We start from the raw sequence: 25,260 nt of genomic DNA, 5'->3' as shown, positions 1-25,260 counted from the left end.
AGTTCACTGTAATTGTAGAGAAAATATGCAAAGGACAGAATCGGTAATTAAACGGAAGAATTGCCATATCTATCTTTACAGTCGTGTCCATGCAGCTTAAAGCGTCGCGTCACTTACAAAGGTTTCTATGGCATTATGGAATTAATGTGAAATAAGCTTCAAGCCAGCCACAACCGCAACATTCCCATTATATATACATACGAGTATATTGTGCAGCGCGAGTGTTTATTACGAAATCAATTGCCCGAGCCTTGGTAACCGAAGCCTGCAACCCCCTTCTCCCTTTGATTGCTTGAAAATCTCGGCTCGGACAGAGCTGCATTCATGCAAAATGTCGGAAATTGTGGATACCGAATTATTAGTCAATTGCACAGTGCTAGCTGTGCGACGGTTCGAATTGAATAGCATTGTGAATACGACGCTATTGAACAGCTTAAATCGCACCGAGGTGACCAGCCTGCTGTCCGGCATCATCGAGAACAAGGATAATCTCGAAAGCATCAATGAGGCAAAGTAAGTTATTGACATTCATTCAATCAGCATCGCCATCACCACCATCTACCTTATTGTTTTAGCCCCTTTCAATCACTCCCCTCACGTTGAAATCGCATTCTTTGTTAGCTGAAAGCGCTTTTCCAGGAACTCTTCATTGTGTTGACGAGCATGCAAGCACTTCGTGGCGCTACGATGCGTATCTTGTAATCTATGGCTTTGTTATTGGAGTTTCGCAGAAAAGGTGCTTTTTAGGTTTAGTACCACCTTATGATTTAATACCGCTTCAGCTTAACCAACTTTTTTTAAAGGAATGTCTATTAATTTTAAATACCCTAATAGAGCAGTAAATAAAGTTAAATAAGAAGGAAGCCTTTATTCAATTGCAAGCTCTTTAAGTTTGAATTAGTTTGTTGAGTTAAGTTTGAATTTGCCATTCAGCATTTAAAATCTAATCATCAATACATTAAACAAATCTCTTCATCTATTTTAAAGGCTTTTGGACTTTACATTTTTTACTTTTATTTTAATTTTTTTTTTTTTAATTTTTTAAAATGAGAGCTCGCGCTGGTTTACAAAAAAGTGTTGCATACCCGGAAGGCGCAACACATCCAGCACACTCCGTATTAATTAATAAAACATGTGTTCAAATTTAAGAGGAAACTAGCAAACTGAAAATAATTTTATTTACAAAATTTAACACTCTGCAAGATATGCTTAATTTTTAAGCACTTGAAATTTATTGACGTCAGCAGCTTATTAATTGAAGCAATCATTGAGCCCTGAGTAATGAGCCTAGCACACATAAATATTTGTAACATAAATCCTTTTATTTTCAATCGATTGTGCAATTAAAATGCACTTAATGTGCCTTATCGGTTGCACTTACGGTCTATCTATTCCCTTCAGTATATTCTCAATAGCAGCGTTATTTAACCCATAATAATGGGTTTCACAATCGCCAATGACAGCGGAAATGCGGCAAATATTACATAAATTAATTGACGTCATTAAAGCTCTTTATTGGATAATAAGTCACTGGTTTCAGTTTAACGCAGAGAGCTTATATTAGACAGCTTAAACCATCATGAATGACTTTAACGTTGAATGCGTCCATTTAATACATGCCTAAAACAGCTGAAAAGCATTTTAATTGAATAAGATGAGTTAAATTCATTTATATTGATAAGTGCACATAAACGTTGTCATTAAAGTCAGATCGGAATAAAAATAAAATAATTTTATGGTTTGATTTTATAATTATTTGGCAGGTACAACAGGATTTACTATTCATGCTCGTATATAGGCTTATACAAATTTCCTGACCTCAATGCAAATATTAGAAATAAATGTTTATTGTAAAAAACACAGACATGCTTAAATTTTCAATTAGAAACTATAGTTATTAGTTTTTGAAGCGATTAGTTAATGATGATAACTGTTTGAGTCACAGTTTCCACAAGCCTTAGAGCATTTACTTCAAAGATAATGTAAACAGAACTGGAAAAAGGAACTATACTAAATTAATCGACTTACTAATGCTAGAACGACCTAAATATTAAACTGAATATTTATAGTGCTTAAAGCCCATATCATATACACAGACTAAGATATATTTAATTTAAATTGTTGCATTATCTCCCTTATCTCCCCCACCTCTTGCAATCGTGTTAGCATGCCGATTGCTTTTCAAACATTCAAAAACAGATACATTCACCCCTTGGTGTTGCAATAATTAAATTTCGCAAAATTCAAAGTAAACCTATACGCAACACTCAAACAGCATTCAAATCCCTAACTCACTTTGACAAACACAAACAAATGTCAGCACGCTCCGGAAATACGTCGCCGGCCTCTAAGCCGTCAGCTTTTATATTTTCCCAAGCTTTTCAATTCTGTTGTAGTTTTTGTTTAAGCTTTGAGAGGGACAAACCAATTCGTACTGTTTATTCAGGCATCCGTCGGAAAGAACAGGTGCGAGTTGCGAAGGCGAAAGTCCGTAACAAATGTCTGAGTCCGAGTTAAGCTTATTACCATGCGCATAATAGTATTCTCTTTTTTTTTTTACTTTTTACTTGGGATGACACGTGAACAGGTCTAAGACGTCACTAAAATGACTAAAACGGAAGCTTATGACAGATGGTTATATACACATATATGTCTATGTATGTTTTAGTGAAGAATTTGTCGGGAATGCAGGTACTTAGTATGAAGTGTCCAGCTTAAAGATGACGCATTCTTATGAAGGAAAAGGATGTAATTTGTTAAAGGCTACAATCAGATAGCTGTGTGTTTCTTCTATTTTTCCTTCAAGGCTTTTTTAATTTGGGTAATTATGTTGAAAACTGTTTCATCTTTATCGCTCTTTAACAAAAAAAAATATTATAGTCATATTTGTTAAATTATTTTTATGCAATTAATGGGGTAATGGATGTTTTCTTTCTTCTCTGACTTGTCATTACTATAAAAATATGAGAGAATATATAGAGAGAGCAAAGTTTATATATGTATATATATGTATTATGCCAGTTGTGTGTGAGTTCGTTAGGCCTTTTATGTTTCACTTTAATATTTTAAGAATAAATTATTCATACACAGCTCGCCAGCGAGTTTATCTTTAAAATTTAATTGCTCTATTAAATGTTTTATTTCAGAATTTAAAGCAAAATTTTCTATTCAAATAAGATTAAAGCCAAAAAGAAAAATGTTTTTGTTGGAAACGTAGCATACTTTTTTGGGCACTTTCTAGCAAACATTTGCATAATGGGTTTAATATTTTTGAACAGTTTCCCGCTTATATTATGTATTTATAATTAAGCAAAACAATAGAGGCATATGAGTAGCCAAACACAGTAGTTATTAAATTATTTTAAATATGATATTTGCAATAACAATGATAGAATATTAATATGCTTGGCACTTTTTTCTAAAAACTCAAAGGTTCCTCGACGTTTATTTAGATTTATGTACTTACATCTTTTTGCTTTTTTTCTCTATTAGTCAATTTAAACGCAACATATGCATGAATCAATTCACTACACACAGTTTGTTTTAATGGATTTGAACTGTTTGGCCATCACGCCTCCACATCATCCATTGTGTGTAAATATTATGTGGCAGGGTAAATATTTGATCGGCTTAGTGCCACCACGAATTCGAGTGCATATAAAAATGTGTAGTTAAATTTGGTAGCACTTAATTTTGGCTTCACGAGCTGGGCTTACATGTTCCCAAAAAATTTTATTACTCGCATTGCGGCGCGGGCTGTGACGCACGCTTGCGACTCTTGACCTTCAAGAGGGTGGGAACGGGGCGTATGTGTAATTTACTGTACACATCGAATAAAAGCTGTAAGTGAACTTTATTAAAAATATGCCGCGCGTTTTGAATTTAAAAAGCACTGAACATAACAGCTGTAATTTTATTTTTATGGCATTTCATACGCTTATTGATTTTGAGAGCTTGTCTTCCGTAGACAAAGGTTATAAAATGGCCGTCGCTGCTGTTGTTGTTTTTGTTGTTATGCTTATTACTGCTGTTTTGTTATTTCGGCCCACTCCGGATCATGAGTTGGCCACTGGGAAGCGTCAGGTTCGTCGGTTTTATAGCGAAAAAGGAAAAGGCTGAAATCCAATCACAAAATATGTGCACATAAATATAATTTAAAGGACTTCAAGCAGAACATGCATTGAAAAAAAAGACACTGCTAAGGAAGTTGTGTGAATTACCCATTGAAAATAAAGGCAAGCCTTTTCGAAAGAATGAATAGTCCATTCCTATTTGTTGTTGGCACGAATGTGTGAGTGTTGAGTGGTTGTGTGTTTTTCAATTGTTGAGGCAGTGAAGCATAAACGCCCATTGGTTTCGGCAAAGGCAGTCCCAGTCCCAGTCCCGCAGCCTTGACGAGATGCTTCAATAGCTAATTTTGTTTGTATGAGTAAACAAACAGTTTGAAAGTTGCAAGAAATGCCTTCCGCAATTCACTTTAACGTTTAAATGCTTGACTGAAATTCTGTGTATGCTCGATTAATTAAATAGATTTGTCAACAAATGGGCTCTAGTTTACGGTTGTGTACATATAATAGAAGTGTTGTGGTATTTATACAATTGCAGCACAAACAGATATCTCTTTAATGGTGTAAAATTTAGTTTTTATATCATTTTAAGAATGTATTACTTGTGTTTAGACAAATTATAAAATTAAACAAAGACAAATATGTTTAAGTCCTTCATACAAGCGTCTATATTGGCGGGTATTTAAAAACTTTTTTCCGTTTACTAATTTTTATAAATGTACGGATCAAAACAATAGGCTTTTATAAAAATTCGTTACGAAAATATTCGACACATTTTTTTACTTCCCTTTATGACGATGTAAGCATTTAAATATTTTTTTGTATAAAGGTGTATCATTTTAAATGCAGTTTATTTTTGTTTAATTATAAGTACTTTTATTACACCATAAAGTACACACACCTTCATAAAAGGTCAACAATAGAGCAGACAATCATGTTTTTATGCCCACTACGAGTGTGAAAAGTAAATAATATTGCAAACATGGGGGGGCGACAGTTTTTTTTAATTAACTTTTTCACATTTGCCAGAAGTGGCCATAAAACAAATCCCGACAGAGTGGCGCAATTATAGACACAAGTACGCTTTCGGACCAACAAGCCGACCAGACGACATGCAAACAATCGGACAAGGAGAGGGACAGACGGACAAACAATTGAACAAATAGTCCACACCTGCCGAAGCTGCACGAATTCCAAATGTAAATACGTAATGATGACAATGGGAGGTGCATGTAAAATTATATTTTCGCTCTTTGTCGTCACAATGGCGCTCGCGTTTGCTTTCGAGAACCAGTGAGCACGTGAAACAATGGGCTGTGACAATATTTCGGTTCATAAATCAAAATTGAAAATGGTCTCATTAGCGGTAAATGATGCGCGCACGTTCGGAAGTCGAGACTAAGGGACGTGCCCCAAAACAAACAACGACACGGGGGTCATATCGTGGGCGCATTAAGGCTTTTGTTTATGGACGAGTATTTGGTTGTCTGCTCGCTAATGATGACTGTAGGTGGCTTGGTTACGACAGCGATTCAATGGCAACGACCATTCAAGATACTTCCGCATTAACGAAAGAGCCGGAAATGATGAGTCGTTCCATTAATTGAACATACACGAACAGGCGAATTAAATTGGCATTTCAAATACTCTTCATATGAGTGTAAGAATTACAGACCTTCTTGAAAACTTCTGCTATTTTTACATGAATTTATTTACTATATTTATTTAACTCTTTTTTTATATGAGTATATAACTTAATTTAAATGAGAATATCTTAAATATATTTCCAATAACAAATCTAACAAAAATAAATTAAAAAGACAATAGGTTTTATGAAAAATGAAGTTTCCCTTCAATAATAAAAAAAAAAACACCACAAAAACCATAAGTTTACATAATTTGAATTTAAAATGTTTAATAGCTAAAATAATAATAGCAATACTTTCTAAAATTTTGCAATATTCTTGAATTGTTAATTTTAAACAATCGCTTAAGCTCAAAGAATGTAATCTCTACTTTTAGAGAAACTTTTGAAGAGCACAAAACAAGTGCTATTTTCAAAATATGTTTCTTATTTTAAATAGATCGCTTTTCAAAAGCTACTGATGCTTAAAACGACCATTATATGGTTTAAAAATAAGTCCACTTATTTCAATTGCATCAGAACAGCAGAAAAAGCACAAATTTGATTGTATTGTGTAACATTCTCTTTATGTTTTATAAGCTACACTTATATACTACATAATATATCGCTACTATGTTTCCTTTAATTCTAATTTGTTGAAAACAAAAGTTAATTAAAGAAATTTAATCTATCGCTAATTTGTTGAATGCAAAAGTTCATTAAAGATATTTTCACTTTAAGTTAAAGATGCAAATGAAGTTGGTCAGGCCATTCGGAGACTTCCAAGAAGTCTAGAATTTGAGGCAGCTTATTAAATATAAGCTCGCCTAACAAATTCTGCAGAAACTCTATTGAAGTTGTCAACCACACTACTATTTACTTAAATACCAACTGCTTGAAACAAATAAATTGCGCACTTTGTGCCAAGAAAAAAGAAAAAGGAATTGCGACAAATCCACAGAATTTCGCTTACAATTCGATAGCTGTGCGATATTTATAAAATATGAAGATTGGTAAACGCGAAAGTAAATCCGCGCATTGCAGTCGATTTGAAATGCAATGAATACTATGAATATTTCAAGAATATTGGTACGTTCAAAACATATACTATGCTGTAACTTCAAGTGATCCAAGGCGTTGAGGTCTATAATACAAGTATGCTGTCGTCAGAGCTAACACACATATTAGTTTTAATGAATCGCATTTATGCGTGCGACGGCCGACGCAATCGTGCTATCGAGAGAGTAACTATTTAATTAGATAACTAAGGCTATTAGCTGCAGGCACTTTGTAGTTTCTTCCAAAATTGCTTAAGGGAGTAAATTAGTCCTCCTTCTTAGCGCTAATTTGTTTGTAATGGCGTTAAGTAAAAGTTTAACAAAAGCACTTGATAGGCACAAGAACTTGGATTGCCCCTCTGATATTTTGTGTATGTATATTAAGTTAAATTTAGTTATGTGCTTTGATGACATGAAAGATTCCTTTAACGTTGAGCTCGTAAGCTAAGTACTGGAGAAACGAATTGAAACGCAAGGCATGGTACTTTTCATTATTTTTGGTCTCTTATATCAAAGTAAGAACTATTGAACTATTAACTTAAATCACAAAAATTTGCATTGTTTAATCTATGTCAGTGGAAGCAATTTGTTTTTATCTCAATAATTAAATTTAATTGCTCATTCTTAGAAGAAAATTTACGATAACATTAAATAGTTAAACTAGTAATATAATATTTAACTTTTCTAAAAAAGTACATATTTTGTATTTGTTCGTTTCATTCAAATTTGAATAAATTATTTGTTGCACTGTAGTTGATCTCTTTTACGATCTCCTTCTCTTATCTAAGTTTCAAAAATTTAATTTAATTTAATCACTACTACCATCCCCTCTAAGTTCCCACTTATTTTGGGGCTTCGTGTCAAATAATAATTTCAACTTTTCTACTACTGTTTGCAATTTTTTTTGGCCCCCTAAGCTGAGCTTGGATGTAAAAATAAAACAGAAGCAGAAAATATTTGCGCAGAATACATGACTAGCTGTTGAGCATAATGTTAATAGTTTTCTCTAATTAAACTTAATAATAAGTGTGATTCTTTATGTTTATTGTTTTTATCAACATTTCTAATGTGTTTAATTTAATTTGTTGGCTTGAAGTGAGGGTATGTTTTTCATTTTGTAACCAACTATAAAAATGTATAATACTACAAAACAGTGAGCAGGATGTTTTCATAGCTATTTCGGACAACTCGAACTCTTTACTTGCAGAGTTAGCCATTCATTGCAGATAACTCCATATGAGTCTGGATGGGGCCAACTTAGCAAAACTTTGGGCCAGACTTTTTTGTATGCTCGCACTAATAAAAGAGCGGTCCATTAGAGTTTGTTGTTTCTATTCTAAAGCAATAAGGTTTATAAGGAATAACCCGCCGTTTACTAAATATATTTAATTGCCATAATGAAAATATGACAATTCGCTTTAAAGTCGATTTATCATTTAAAAAAAGGCGATGTTTTAGTGTCCAGTAAAGTGGACAGAGTGGGAAGAGTTGCACTCTGCACTCCACCCATCACAACATGCCAATGCAGACCAACGAAAATTCTAGCAAAATGTTTGTCATCTCGCCAATTTGGTGGAAAATGTCCTGCATTTTTGAAAGTTATTTTCTTTCTCGTGTTTACTCTGCATTGTAAATTTGCATAAACAGCAAACTTGATTGCAGGATAAGCGAAACTTTGCTGACATCCAAGCGACTTCTTTAGACTGTTTGAAGGATTCTTCCCTTGGCTGTCAAATTCATTTTGGGAAAAATGTAGAAAAATTACTCTGTCATTAGCAAGTTGTTTGATTAAAAGGTCGCGCGCAGGCTAAAAGGCAGAAGCACAAATGAAAGCAAAACCGGAAATAATTAGTTGACTTTGTCGTGTGCCTTACTTCTTACTTCCGGTCGACTGCCACTTATTATTATGACTATTAGTAAAATGTGCCTTTTCACAACACGATATCAAGTAAGTCACAAGTTGAGATTTATGTATAATGGCGTCAAACTTAATTAGGCCTCCCTTGCACCAGGGAAACTTAATTACTCTAATGAAGTTAAATTTTCTTCATTTTCTTCGGTGCGCAAAAATATAACAAATATGTTATTTTGTCTTTTGGCCTTCGAACATGCCTTTTTGTTTAAAACTGTGTCACCAGGACTAAAAGCTGTCATTTATCTTTAAGAAAATTACTTGCATGCTTTTAGGTGTGCAAGTGTGTATTTTCGGAAAGTGTCAACAAAGTATGCAAAAGTTTTTGTTGACGCCAACAGGGCGTATGCTTATTACATTTCGGATAGCGAAATAGCAGTAATTATCATAAGAGGAAAATGGCAGAAGTTTTTGTGGTTATATGGTTTTTCTGCTAAAGATGAATGTATTATTAGAGACATTGCTAGCCCTACGCGATACTTTCAACAATTTATTTTAATTATAGCTAGTAAATGTTATTTTTCTGACAAATATCCGTTTCTTGTTGGAATAAGCTTTACTTATTGTATTATAAAAGTTGTAATTGTTTCAATCTGTTTGAAAAGTGTGTCATTTGTCTATTTTGTTAAAAAAAATATAGACATTGGTTTTAAGTGGAACGGTTTGAAAAGGTTGCTATTTCCAAATTTAGTTACAGATATTAAAGGTTTTCACATTTATAAAAGTATTAAGTAAAAAGAAAGGAAATTAAGGAATATTTAAGCTCAAATAAAAGTGTGTAATTATTATTAACACTTAATATGTATTAATTTTTTTGAGAATATCTTGGATGGATTAAATTTCTTGTCATAAATATGCCACTTTTTTATTTATAAAAGTTTAAAGTAAACAATTTATTAGAACGGATAACAGATGGGATCCACCCCTTTAATATAGAAATGATAAACGGATACCTAAATAATAGCAATAAAAAAAATGTATATAAATATATATGTTAATCCTATTATCTTGATAGATAGCCTTTAAATAATATACTTTAGAATTAAAATATTATTAATTGTTATTGAATACTTAATAAATAAATAAATAAACTGTTCAACCGTGTTTTCCATAGTTTTATTATTTTAGTGGATTTAAATAATACCAAAATAAAAATGTGAAAGATTTATTTATGCATACCACTCTTCCAATGTCTTTTGCGGTGCTAATAGTCAGTAGACATCAAATTGAAAATAAAACAAAGGGAATGAAATTGATGATACAAAGTATCTATTGAATAAATAAAAAGTCGCTATCAATTTGCGCACTTAGCGTGAATGTGAATTGAAAATTCTATTTTGGGTGTCTTATTGGCGATGCAGGGGATTTCATTGACTTTACATCTCAGATCTGTGCGTGTGTCTGCAGGCTGTCAGCCACAGCCGAAAAGTAGGCAACGAAAATTGTAAGAATTCATGTTGAGCCCAAAGGCTGAGAAGGCAATTACAAGAGTTTCCTGTCGGTTCCAAAAAAAAATCGTGGAATTTCAAAAACTCTTTGTTTCCTAACGAGCTTTTGCCAAAGGCGTTTGTTTGTTTGTTGGTTTTTCTTGTAATTTCAGTCAAATGTCAGACGAGGCGAGGAATTTGGGCCACAGTTAATGCTGCACATGCCCCAAAACTCAATAATGCAAATATTTTACAAATAACATTAGAAGTTTTTTTTATTTCTATTAAATGAATGCAACGAAATTTAATTTACATTTATAATGGAAAGCAATTAAAATCGAACACACACAAAAACATACTACAAAATCTTTACAAAATAAGCTTTAAAAATTAAAAGCGAATTCCTTAAATTAAAACAATATGTTAATTAGCTGCGGACATTATGGACATTTTCAATGCGCATTACATTGTTGCGCTGCCAATACTGCCAAACTTTTTTGGGAAATGTGCTTTAATGTCTAAAACAACGGGCCTTGTAGGCTAACAAATGAATGTGGCTGACCACAATTAAAATGGTTTTCGTAACTTTTTGGAAAGCTGCCACACACACGCACACATAAACACAATTTTGGTTGTTTTTCAACACAACTTGCAATTTGGCCTGAAATATTTGCTATGAGGCGTCGTGTTGTGCTTGGCTTGTTTCCTCGTTTGTTGCTACTACATGGCGTATGAGTAACGTTAATTATTTGGAATTGTTTCCGAAAACGCACGCACACACACACCAACACAGATAGAGTCTCATTTAGCAGCCATTCGGGCGGCCACATACGTGTCCAATTTGGCCTTCTCTGATGCCTGATAATCAAGTCGATATTGTATTAGCCAGCGCTAATTAAGTAAGTTAGTATCTATGTATTTGCAAACAATGCTGAACATTTGTGCCATTTAATTTCAAATTAGTAGCCCCATCTTATGATTAGAACGCAGAAATAGATAAAACAAAAACATTACTCTTCCCATTTGTGAAAAATATTGCACTGGAAAATTACCCGCGATTTAGGTTGATTAAGGAAGATAGAATAAAGTTCGTTCGAATAAATGATATGTTTAAATTTTTTGCACAATAAAATTTAAAAAAAATTGGATAATTGATTCTTGAATCGCTTGAGGGAGAGAGCTAACTTGAATAATATTTCAGAGACACTAATGTTGAAACTGCATTTAAATGGGAGACGAATAAGAGGAAATCTCAATTAAATTTTCCATATTTATTTCCAATAAATTTTCACAATTTAAATTCTGTAGCAAATATTATCGTAATTTGAGTGACAGATGCACATCTGTTGCATCTGTAATAACATCCAGCATTATGCACCAATAAATGCTGCGGCAATTTTAAATTGCTGTTTATTTTTGCACATAAAGGTAAAAAATGAATTGAAATACATGCCTGTGTTGCCAGCAGATATATAATGCCTTTTATAATTATGCATCATTTAACATTAATTATGACACGATGCAGCAATGGCTCTGGTTTTGATTCGACAACCAGGCGACATTACCAGTCAATCAATCAATCAATCGGTGATTTAATCAGCATGTGTCATTTGATTCCAATGACTGTTGCAGAGAAAAAATTAAGGACTTAAACGAAAAAATTCAATATGTGGGTGTTATTGGGCTTTCCATTCATTTGAGCAGACAGCAACCACAACAAATGCAGAAACCAAATATTCGCATAAATTGTCTCTTACAAGTAGATGAAGAAGTAGGAAAAATGTGTTATTAGATTTCATCGGAATTGTGTCTGCTGCATTTGAAGCCGTGCATTGTCGACAAGGGTAGACAATTCAGAAATCAGACATCTGATGACTCATACGCCACATTGAACACACTCAGACAATTGAAATGAATTGGTCTCCGAGAAGTGGCATTGTGATTGTTTAGCTCTCTAATTAAAAGGGACATGGTTGTCAGCAGCCACTTAACAAGCAGCCAGCAGCTGACGGCGACAATCAACAGCTATCCAATCAGAGCCACTCGATATCAACACCGGGAATCACTCGATATGTTTCTATAATTTTCGAAAAGAGATATGCGAGGAGTTAAATGAGGCTCTAAGCCAAGTTTTAACATCGACATAACGTAGGACTTCCAATGAAAGCATTGTCTCGCTTTCGTGAAACTAAAGAAAGGCTAAGGCTGACTTAACGCTGTTTTAAATGATTTTACGCAGTATTTAAACCCTTCATTTCTTACCCTATGCACTAATTTGTCATTAAATTAAATCTGCAATGAATGTTATATATTGATTTTTATTTTTTTTTGTTTTTTTTTTTGTGTTTTTTTACTTTCGTGGCAAAACTTATCTCTCGTAGAACATTTTTAAATGAAAACCGATATGAACATTGGACTATGTTTGTGGTTGTTAACATTTTTGTGGATTTTTAAATTAATAAAAAAAATAATTCTTTTCAATGTACTTTTCACTCCCGCACAAAAGAAAGAACAATCTTAAATTAATAAATGAGCAACATCTCGCTTTAATCTCAAATTATAGCTCTGCAAATCCCAGCCACATATTAATTAGTTCGATCAAATCAGAGGCCATGTGCCCATACACCTCTGATTAGCATAATTTCCCCCTCTACTTACTACTTAGTATGCTAAATAAGGCTTTGTCATGAGCCATGTTTGGCTTTGACCGCAGCCTGCTTAAATTTATCTCGTGATTGTGCATAATTCGAGGAAAAGCCAAGAGCCGGAAAAGTCGTTAAAGACAACAAGCGACTTACAGGAATTCAGAGAATCATGGCATTTGCTTACCTATCAGATCCGTCATAAATCGAATGCAGGTTAAATTGGATTGGATTTCTGGGTTGTTTCGTAGAAAAGGCTTCAAGCCTTCAATGTAAGCATTGGGAATGTGAATTTCCTTTCCAAATTGTCAACCTATACGTACTTCATTGATTATCTTTCTATTGCTAAGAGCATCTGCACATGTTTTTTTACAAATATGCATTTGCCCTTTTATTTATAGATACAACAGATAAAACTGTTATTGTTATTTGAACACAAGAAATTGTGAATGTAAGGAATTCAAAAATTGAATGAAGTTCCAGTCCAACAAAAAAAAGGCACGGAACTACTTATCTAATATTTTAGCTTCATTTAGTCTCCCAACAATTGAAAATTAAAATTAATTAAAATAAATTAAAATAAATAAAGATAAATTACAATAAATTAAGGCAATAAATAAACATTTTCACAAAAATGTGCGCCTTTATAATAATTGAAATTAAATCTCATACAAATTTCAAAATTTGGTAAATAGGAGATAATACACAAGTGTTTGATTTAATATTTAACTAAATTGAATGTTATTTGGTTTTTTTATGAATGTAAATTGCTTTGAAATGAATTTCTATACACTACAATAGAATATCCATTTGTACTTACTAATTAAAAGTTATGCATCTATCAATTAACAACTAACATTCCTTGATTTGTAAAAATAATTTCGTGACACAAAGTGCGGTTTCATTTAAAAAAAAAAAAAACAACAATTAATTAAATTCCAGCGTTCGTAATTGAATAACAGTAAACAACACGTTTTGATTTGTGAAAAATATATTACATTTCATTTTCCTCCCATTTTTTTTAATGACAAATATATGTGCATTTTGAAAATAAAGAAATAAATTTCCAGCGCACACAAATAAGCGTAACTAATCATATAAAAAATATTATTTGATTAGTAAAAAAGACATCAGGTGGCAGAGAGTGTGTTTTGATTGAAAATAAAGATGCCGATTTCCTGTAAAACAATTGTATCTGTAGTTTGGGAATGAGCCATTGTTTTGGGTTATTCATTCATACTACTGAATACATAATATTTATCTGTTCATATTTCCATACGCACCTGGGTATCTGTACATGAAAGCAGTTTGTTTATTTTTCAGTTTACATTGCAACCAATACAACCAACCATAGTTATATATATATTTTTGTAAGCTGTTGTTTTCCTTAACATTGCCATTCAATGTGTTTGTGTTTCCCGCTCTCTATCTTTTTCCCGCAGAGATTTCCTCACTGAATGTCTATTTCCATCACCGACGCGACCCTACGAATTGCCATGGGAACAAAAAACCATTTGGGCCATTGTGTTCGGACTGATGCTATTCGTGGCCATTGCGGGAAATGGCATTGTGTTGTGGATTGTGACGGGTAAGCCTTTGACAGTGGATGGCTTTTGAATGCATACAAAACCATTTTCATCCACAAAGCACGCTGGTCATCTCGGTTAAACTCCAGCAATTATTAGCGAATAATGCCGCAGGCAATTGAAAATTGTGTAATAGCTAATGTTCGTGTTAGAGAAGCGGAAGTGCAAATATTTAATGCGCTTTAAATTGCGCATACGCCTCGTGGCTAAATGCGAGCTCAAAACATTGGCCGGCGTGTTGGATACGTAATAATGCGAAATGTTTACACACACCATTATCATCATCACTATTTAACGAATTTCCGGCATTTTGCCTTCTACGTCACGTTTTTCTCTCTACCTTTCTCTCTCGCGCTATGTCGTTCTTGCAGGACATCGCAGCATGCGAACGGTCACAAATTACTTCCTGCTAAACTTGAGTATTGCGGATCTGCTAATGTCCTCGCTGAATTGTGTTTTCAACTTTATATTCATGCTGAATTCGGATTGGCCATTTGGCTCGATTTATTGCACAATCAATAATTTTATGGCCAATGTTACGGTTTCCACTTCAGTCTTCACCTTGGTGGCCATCTCCTTTGACAGGTGAGTGCGTTGGCGTCTTTTAATCGCTTGTAAGCGAGTGATAAGAGATGGGCTCTTTATTCGCATCGACCATAAAATGTCGTTCCTATATGTTGTATATTATTGTTAGAGTTCCTACAAGTACTTTCTTGTTAAATATACTTTAATATAATCGTAAGTCTGGGAACGCTGTATTTCTATTAAACGTTAGTTCTGTCTGTTGAAGTGTTCCATAAAGGAAGTGTCCATATATTAAACTTCAGGTCCACCTAGTTTTAAAGAGATTAACTGTAGTTGTAGCCTTCACTAGTTGAGTGTAATAATTAAACTAAAGATTTTTAAAGACCGGCCCAGCAATCCATTTACACCAAATTACAAACTTTTGACAGATATTGTTGAGGCGATTACTTCTTGGTGCGCGTAAACTGGTTGGGAATTATTAACAAAAACCAGCAAATTAAACTAAAATTCAATTAAAATTCCTCCTTTAAGTCGAAATTAAACAATTAAACATGTTCCTATTATTAAAAGAGTGCTGAAGTCATAACGAAATATCAACCAAATAAAATGATGATTGTTGCTTATAATTAATTCCTAATTCTATATAAAAAATTAATTATGGAAATTATAAAATTGATTTAAATTGGTAAATATTAGTAAATAGATAATAATACGGTATCAATTAGTTCCCCAATAACTGACAACAAACCTAATTATTTGCGTGTCTGTCCATAACTTAAATCAATGTCAATTTCCCAGGAAGAATTTTCCGCTTTCTCACGCTGACATCACTAGCCCTTTCCATCATATTTTTGCTGCTTCCACACCATTTCATTTCGACTTTCGTTGTTGGCGTGTGTTTTTCTTCTTCTCTTCTCGCAGATATATCGCGATTGTGCATCCACTGAAGCGTCGGACGTCGCGGCGGAAGGTGCGCTTTATACTGGTGCTGATCTGGGCCCTGAGTTGTGTTCTGTCAGCGCCCTGCCTGCTCTACAGTAGCACCATGACAAAGCGGTAAGTGGGTAATTGGCAACGGACTGCAAGGTCGGGTGAGAAAGATGAAAGATAGTCACCTGAGGCTGAGGCACCTGGCCGCGAGAGCTAGACAATTTGGCTTACACGTATATTTATGGCGGGTAGTCTAAAAACTAAAGGCGGCAAAAAAAAAAAGAAAAAAAGAGTAAGCAACATAAACAACTTTGTAAGCCGTAACTCAAGTAATGGTGGGCTTTTTTCATATTTAAGGCCAAAGCCACCTGCAGTGCCGGCAGCGGCAGTTTTTGAGCTTCTTGGCCGCTTGCTGTGCGTTCGTCGATTAAATGCTGCTGTTGCCAGAAAAACTGTTAGCCACGGGCTTCCTCATTCATGGTCGACGAACGTGACTGTCTGCCTGTGCACATTCACAGACTTATGCATTACGATGCCGAATAGAGCAGAGAAGTAAGGAAAATACGAAAATTCCATTCGAGAGATAAAACTCAGTGTTGGTCTTGCCTGGCTGGCGGGCTGGCTGCTTGGCTGACTTGTTCTGGCCTTTTGATATGCACACACACACATCTTTCTAAATCACCTCGATTGTTGTGCTTTCATTTACATTTTATGCAAATGCGTGACTTGGCAAGTTCCAGTATAGGGCCATTTAACAGAATGGAAGCATTTTTATTTTCGCTTTTTGCCGTTTAGCCTCCTTTTGTTTTCACACTAAAGCGCAAATTTGATACAAAAAGTCTCCCCGGTAACGAACACCTGAACTTATGAAATATTGCAAATTCCAATATAAACAAACAGACGACTGACTTTCGATAGTTCTATGGCAACCGGCCGCTGTGTGGGTATTTGTGGCATATTTGTGGAAACTCAAAGTAGTTACACAATTTACGGATAAAACAAAAGTTCGACAGGTAATGGCATAACAGCCATACCATAAATGCTCTTACTACCTATCCACAATTAAAGTGGATCTTCTTCCATTAACCTCAATCAAATTATGGTGAGAAGAATGCACGTAAGCTGGCTTTAATTATTTAACATGTTGATGATAGGCACTTGCATTATTTCAATGGCTATTAGATATATAGATACATAGATAGACAGATGTAGCTTTTTATGTTGGAATATGTTAGCTATAACAATAATTATTATACATACATAGTAAGAATAAGTAAGAATAGTTTTCTGAAATTTATTTTTATTATAGATTATATATTTTCATAAGTCGTCTTACATTACCATCGAAAAGCTATTCGAATATGTAAGTACTTGTAGTTTGATTTTTACACAATTTCTGAATATGCTTTAAAAACAAATTTAAGGAAGCTGAATATCGATCTACTAAGTTTGGACTGGAAAACATTTTTGCACAAATGCCATAGAACTTTGGTGAGAGACCCTAGGGGTCCCTGAAACACCGAAACTTTTCAAAATCTAAATAATGTTTGTTAAAGTTTGTGTGAGCAATTTTACAACAAAGCATTTGCAATTATGTGTGCAGTTTACCAACATTTTCATTTAGATATTGCCAGTTAGAAAAGCAACTTAAAAGTTTGCCAGAAAATTTCGAATGAATGTTGAAATATTTTGTTTCATGTCGATAAGACAACATTTTTGCTGTGCTTGTGAACAGCAAATTAAATGTTGTCGATTAATTTGCATCGTTGATACAAATTTTAAGCAAAAATGTTGCCTGTCTGCATTTTAAATGAAAGTCTAAAAGTAGAAAAGCTGTTTAAAGTTGAAATATATTTTCTTCTACTTGTTGCATTATTCAAAAAATCTTTGTTGACTGATGGTTTAAATTTGTTTTTCTTGCTCTCCAGCAGAATGCCAATTTTAAATGTAATTTCAAATAAATAAATAAAAGTAAGAGTTTGTCTGCCATGAAGCTGTTGAGTCCCTGGGGCGTTTGATTTTTTGTTGGCGTCCCGGGTCTGCCAAAATTATTACCTGTCTGACATTCATAATGGCCTCGGCTGCCACCAAATTTCTTTTAAGTGCCCGGCCGACGATGACGCAATGGTCGCATAAAATTCGCCATAATTTGCCAAATTAAGTTTTCAATTTGTTGCATGAGTCGCAGACGACATTGACTGAAAATAAATAAATGGCGTGTTAAATGGATGGACAGCCACCGAATACTGAGTACCGAACACTTTGGTGGTAACCTTTCCTTCCACCTCCTTGTGGCATTTCTCCGTACTTTGCAGTTAAACAAACCTTCATGGGGTCAACAAGGGGAGGCGTTAAAATGTTAAAGCACGAAAGTTTGCTTTTGTTTTCTTTTGACATTTTGGGCGTGAAAGCAATTTAACGAGAGGGTGCCACGGAGTCGGAGAAATGAGAAGTAATTAAATGATAGAATTGTTAATAGCGTCGATGGCTACGGTAAAAACATTTAACGTAACACAAACAAAACAGAAAGGGGCCCCAAAGTTTATGTTGTTTTTTATATTAAACTGAAAGCAATAAAATTCTACGAAGGTACGGTTTTTTTTAACCTAAAAGTAACTTCTAGGCATTATGCTGCAGATTAATTCATTAGCAATTGTAAACAGCACCATTATGCTTTATAAACTTATATTTGTTTTAAAAAGAAACAAGATTTGTTTTTAATTTGCTTACATTTCTTGTGCATAAGAAGTTTAGGGAAAATTAATAAAATCGGAAGAATGTTCGTAACTAAAATAAATTTTTATACCCTGTACCCGTAGGGTAAAAAGGGTATATTAGGTTTGTGCAAAGTATGTAACATGCAGAAGGAAGCATCTCCGACCCCATAAAGTATATATATTCTGAATCAGCATGACGAAAGAAATCGATCTAGACATGTCCGTCCGTCCGTCCGTCTGTCCGTCCGTCTGGATGAACGCGAGGATCTCAGAAACTATAAAAGCTAGAATAACCAAAGTTGGCATCCAGATTCTCCTAGGTCCGAGTAAGGACGAGTTTATTTTATTTTTTTTAATTTTCCCCCCCTTCCCCCGCTACAGAATTTCGTCAATAGCGTCCACATTTCAAATGCTACCTAAACCAAACTGTGCACACATAATTTATATATAATTGTCTACTGTTGTATAAAATTTTATTCAATTCGGTCAATTCTAGGAAAAGTTATTAGCAAAATAAATTCTCGCCAGTACAACCCCCACAAACTGCAGCAACAAGTTCGCTCTTCTTCTTCCTCTTTTTGCTGCTGCTATGGGCGCATATAACTCAGTGACGGAAGTTTACCTGGGTACAGGGTATTACACTGTCGGGCTTGCTCGACTGTAGCGTTCTCTCTTGTTCTTCCTCTTTTTGCTGCTGCTATGGGCGCATATAACTCAGTGACGGAAGTTTACCTGGGTACAGGGTATTACACTGTCGGGCTTGCTCGACTGTAGCGTTCTCTCTTGTTAAATTCCCTTCCTTCCATAAAATTCTCATTGGGCTTTTTTCTTTTCTCAGCTACTATAATGGAAAATCTCGCACGGTGTGCTTTATGATGTGGCCGGACGGACGTTATCCTACATCGATTACGGATTATGTGTATGTAGTAAACGGTTGTTTTATTTTATTTTTCCTCTCTCCATCACTCTTCAACTCTTCCAATACACGAACAGCTATAATCTCATTATTCTGGTGCTGACCTACGGCATACCCATGATTGTGATGCTTGTATGTTATACGCTGATGGGACGCGTCCTTTGGGGCAGTCGCTCTATTGGCGAGAATACGGAAAGGCAAATGGAGTCTATGAAGTCGAAGAGAAAAGTCGTGCGAATGTTCATCGCTATTGTCTCGATATTTGCCATTTGCTGGCTACCCTATCACATGTTCTTCATCTATGCCTATCATAATAATCAGGTGGCGTCGACCAAGTATGTCCAGCATATGTACCTCGGTTTCTACTGGCTGGCCATGTCAAATGCCATGGTGAATCCCATTATTTACTACTGGATGAACAAGCGGTGTGTGTGAAAAGAGGGCCTGGGGAGTGGGGACTTACAATTGAATAGGTGTTTTCAGGTGTACACATATGTCTCTTGCAGGTTTCGCGTCTATTTCCAGAGCATCATTTGCTGCTGTTGTGCCAGCTTTAAGCGCCACAAATTCGACTCGCCCAAAAGTCGACTAACGAACAAAAACAGTTCGCAACGCCATACCAGAGGTACGCATGTCGGTTAGAGATAACATGATAATGATTTAACATCTGGATCTTCCCCCGTCCTTGCCCTACATATTCTATAATCTGCAGCCGAACAAAAGAGCATGTGGAAACGCAGCACTATGGAGACACAAATCCAACAGGCCGCCACCACCTCCTTCCGCGACAAGCAGCCGGCAACACTGCAGAGCATGAATCGGGCCGCTGTCGAGTGCATTATGGAGCGGCATCCAGATGGCAACAGCTCGCCCATTTGCCTCTCCATACACAACGGAGCCGGCGAAAGACACCATCTGAAAATCAAATATATCTCATGTGATGAGGACAATAACCCCGTCGAGCAATCACAATCACAATCGCAGTCGCAGTCGAGCTCGCATTCGGAACACACCAGCCATGGCCAACAGGGACGAGTTAACAAGCATGTCTCTAAAACGGCTATTAAGCAGCTGTGATGCCATTAAATGGCATTTAAGTGGCGCACAAGCGAGAATTGATTTTTAGTTTGGATTTCCTCAAGGGTTTCACTTCGCCTAACGAAAACGTTTAGTGTCGACAAGGCCTAAAGAATGTGAAAGTTAATCAAAATTAGAGGCAAGTTTCTGTTTTTGCTTTTAAGCGAATTTCTTCAAACTTTACTGTACTATAGTGCAGACATTATGAGCAACATTTCATAATAAAACTGAGAGAAAAATTATTTATGTTTACGCGACGGCACTATATCTGTACATATTGATGTGAATATACCGTTCGATGCAGAAAAGCAGACAAATTTTGTAGTCAAATTTTCCACACACGCATTGTAGGACAACGAAAAGGATTGGAGATGGGCGCGGAAAAATTTAATTTAAAATATTTTATATTTACAAAAATTTACCTGAAAATTGTTGGTCAACATTAAGAATTATAGATTGTATACGTTTTTAAAATAAATTATGCAATAAATTAAGAAATACGCGAGGAAGAATATATTTGCATCTTAATTCCATTTATTTAAGCATCTTTTAAAGAGCATGCTGAAAATAGCTGAGAAATATATTTGTTTTTAAAGTTGAAAAATAATGAAATAGGGCTGAAATTATTTGAACCCCAATCCTACTTTTTAATTATTGAACTATATAAATTCACGTGGGAATAACTTCATTAAACATTCAAATAAATTGAACAATTTAGACATATTTAAAAAACAACACCCATTTGACGCCCATCTCTAGTTAGTTATACGGATATTCTACTGTATATTTGAATCGTTTTTGCAGATATGTGTGTGCTATATACAATATCATCGAAGAGCTGTAAGTTTTAATTGTTGTGAACTTGTTAGAATAAGTAAACAAATAAATAAATAACCTGAACAACATACATATATTTAAATGTAATTCATATCGCAGATCGAATATTTCGCGAGTCTAATTCTCTAATGTTAAAAAAACGAATATACTTGTATTATACATTATTTGTTATTGTTATACAAATGACCTTATAAACGAAATAAACCATTGTAAATATAATAGACCCATAAAAAACATGCATATGCAATGAATTATTCATGTATGTAATGTCTAGAAATTAATTCGTTTAGCTAATACAGGGTGCGCCATCTTTTTATTGACTTGAGTAGACCAGTGTTGAAAACCTCAGTTCAAGAAATTGTACAGAACCAAATTAAATAAAAATATCTCATACTTGAAAATCGGTTGTTTATTTTGAAATATATTCAATGTTTACATACCGACATAAAAGATGGCGCACCCTGTACTTTTAAGCCGACAATTTGTTTGAATATAGGTGTGTAAATGTGTAAATAAAATGTAAAAATCTTGTCAACTTGTAGCCAAATGCTATTTCCATTTTAATTTGAGAACTTTCATGTGCATGTTCATTTCCATTTTCAGCTCAGAAACCACACAGTAAGTACACAAGGGACTTATTGCAATTAAAGGGAATTGCAGCACAATTGTACCCATCGCTCATATTCATGTAAATAATAGCTGAAATACTCTTGGCCCTCAAATGACATGCATAACGTTTGTTGCAAGACTCTGCTGCAATATTTTCACGCAACAGAGTTCACCTTTGCATCTGACATCACCCCCGGGGGTGCAGTTAATCTGTTTCACTAGAAATTGAAACAAAATTGATTAATTATGTTGCGTACAAATTATTCATACATCATGAACATGGTTATTATATTTAGTCGATGCCAAGCAAAAAGGCCCAAAGCTGCAGATTTCCAAAAGTACGAGCATATGCCAATCAGTTAAGTGAATCAGTTTTGGGATTTAATAGGGAATGCTTGAACTACAACTAGAGAGAACGCTACAGTCGAGCAAGCCGGACAGTGTAATACCCTGTACCCAGGTAAGCTTCCGTCACTGAGTTATATGCGCCCAAAAAGAGGAAGAAGAAGAGCGAACTTGTTGCTGCAGTTTGGGGGTTGTACTGTAGAGAATTTGTTTCGCTAATAACTTTTCTTGGAATTGACCGAATTGGATAAAATTTTAAACAGTTTGGTTAAGGTAGCATTTGAAATGTGGGGGAAATTCGGGGGAAGGGCGGCGAAATTCCAAAAAATAAAATAAACTCGTCCTTTCTCGGACCTAGGAGAATCTGGATGCCAACTTTGGTTATTCTAGCTCTAATAGTTTCTGAGATACTTGCGTTCATCCAGACGGACGGACAGGCGGACGGACGGACATGTCTAGATCGATTTCTCTCGTCATGCTGATTCAGAATATATATACTTTATGGGGTCGGAGATGCTTCCTTCTGCATGTTACACACTTTGCACAAACCTATATGCCCTACGCGTACAGGGTATAAAAACATTTACGCTTAGTTTTTAATTCACTTAAGTTCTTGGGTTACAACGTTGTAGAGGGCAGAGAATTATAGAATACCATAACCATAACATAAATTGCACCTAATTAAGAATATAAACTAAATAACATTTTACAAATATAACAGCTTACGGCTTTTACATTTAAATTAAATGGTCGAGCGCTAGATAGTTTTTCGACGCAAATTCTTATTATAATTTTAATATATTTTCATCCGCTTGCGAGCTGGATTTTTCGCGCCCTTCTCCTAAGTAATTTAATAGGGAAAAGCAGCATTTTATAAACTCGTATATAGAAAGAGAGAGAAAACCTTTTATTAGCAATAATGGTGAAGCGTTTTAAAAGCCTGAACAAGTTGTTAAATAACTTAAAGCTAACAGACTGATGAATTTCGATTGACTTTATTTGTCACTTTAATAGAAAAGCAAATACCAACTGTCGGTTGATCAGTGTAATGGGTATTAACCGTTTAATATGTTTTTAAGCTTCAAGTGTATTTGAAATGGAAGTCATTGAATGCAGTCGGGGGCTGACTTGGTACACAGGAATCTAATTTAATCTCAAGGAGTGGAGTCTGTTGACATTTCGTTGCAATTTGCATGTGAAAAGCAAGACATTAAAAGGGCTAAGTTAAACGAAAAACATAGCTTTAAGACTAATTTAAGCCAATTATGGTTGAAGGCGATAATTTGTTAAATTGTTTGTTGTTGTTGCTGCTGCGATTGTAGCTGGTGTTGTCATTTGTTTTGCAAAAACAACAGCAACAAGGACTACAACAGTTGACTCACATTTCACTAATGGGCTTTTATTGGTTTTCCCAGAAAAATGGCGAAGCAACGTCAAGCCCAAGCATTGAAATGGCATACAATGGAATGAAAGCATAAAATAGCAATTTGCATAATAAGATGCTGTTCGGTTATCATTTGGAGCTGCTATTGGAAGCTTTGTTGTTGGCGTATTGCCATCGTTGTTTTTCTTTTGCTTTATTTTTAGCATTGCCATAGTAAAAAAGCAGAATCAAAATGATTCGAAATACATGCGATACTCGCACTCATAGAGGCGACCAAATCAGTAGAAAAGATTCCCTTCACACATAGTGCATAACTTTTTTTTGTTAGTTGCCAGGACAACAGACTAAGCGTCCTGTTTCCATTTGGTGCTTGGCTTATTCTAGAGACCTGAACGTGCTATGGAATGGAATACATATCGTACATATATAGCTCACTTGTATATGTCTGAGGTCGCAGCATTTTTGTTTGACTAGACAGCACGACAAGTGTTTGTAAAAAGGTTCGGGTTGCGAGCTCTGATCCGCTCCCTGGGTGCGTGTTTATCAAATACCACAAAACCCTTAAAGGATTTTCTTAACATCTGTTTCATGTGGTGCACAAAGCAAAAAGAACATTGCAAGTTTATTTCAAACCAAATGCATGCAAATATGTTTGGTATGCCTTGTTGTTGGCCGCGATGTTAACATTTTCCAGTGCACGAAAATAGCATTTATACAACAGCTCAGCTAATGTATTATAATTAAGTATTACTATTCACTTTCAATGGAAAAGTTGTTAGGCTTGATTAGGTCAATCGGCAGTTGTAGCTCAGTTGTAGTCCTTGGCCTGTTGGGAGACACAATTCAGTAGCCACTCAGATGTGAATTACAAGATTTGCTTTCATCTTGGTCTCTGCGTCCAGGCTACGTTGATTAGCCAATATTTTTGCTACAACGAACTTTGCTATGCAGTACCAATATATATTTAACTTCTTCTAAAATAATTTTAATAATCATTTCTATTATTTGGACATAAGTTGTGGGCCACGAAAGCTGAACTTTAGATAAAATAAAAATGTCGGAAAATATGAAAGTAACTCTTTACGCAAGCGATTAAAAGTAAACCTCAACACTTATTATGTTTATGAAAAAAGCAATTATCAATATTATTAAATATTAGTAAATAATAGGAGTACTTTTTCAAATATTAGCATTCACACGGACAGACAACAGACGTCTCTGAATTGAGGCTGGCACATTAGCTGTTAAAACTAATTTGACTTGCAATATAAACTAAATAATCGATGCGACTTCAATTGAAAATGAACTTTTCACTGTCACATCGCGCACAACTAATATGAAATATTTGCGCGCATTTACATACACACATGCAAATATATATTCATATATAGAAACAAAACCGAAATTTTCAAGAGAATGTGCAAATGTCATGTCAGTGTCACTTCTTCTGACAAATGCAACAGTTGGAACGCGAAAAATATAACATATTTTTCGAGAACTACATACATGGCCATCGTTCCCCGGATGAAATTTTCCTGGAAATTCATTAGTAGAAAATATATTTATGTTTCTACTACATCTAGGCAAAGCCATACATATATAAT

At 34.8% G+C, this 25,260-nt stretch overlaps 1 protein-coding gene across 1 annotated transcript; it reads left to right on the top strand.

The window, feature by feature from the left end:
- The first annotated feature begins 331 nt into the window (after positions 1–331).
- LOC115623872 (tachykinin-like peptides receptor 86C) lies at positions 332–20,481 on the top strand. The gene is made up of 8 exons (XM_030518418.1): positions 332–513; positions 14,173–14,318; positions 14,688–14,901; positions 15,763–15,897; positions 19,327–19,407; positions 19,482–19,829; positions 19,911–20,029; positions 20,117–20,481. The coding sequence occupies exons 1-8, from the start codon at positions 332–334 to the stop codon at positions 20,479–20,481; spliced, it is 1,590 nt and encodes a 529-aa protein (XP_030374278.1).
- Positions 20,482–25,260: the final 4,779 nt, after the last annotated feature.

This window comes from Scaptodrosophila lebanonensis, unplaced genomic scaffold (genome assembly GCF_003285725.1).
Source record: "Scaptodrosophila lebanonensis strain 11010-0011.00,11010-0021.00 unplaced genomic scaffold, SlebRS2 tig00000053-arrow-pilon, whole genome shotgun sequence".
In the NCBI taxonomy this organism is placed as follows: Eukaryota; Metazoa; Arthropoda; class Insecta; order Diptera; family Drosophilidae; genus Scaptodrosophila; species Scaptodrosophila lebanonensis.
Note: the sequence above shows the minus strand (reverse complement) of the source record. Positions and strands in the feature narration are given on the sequence as shown.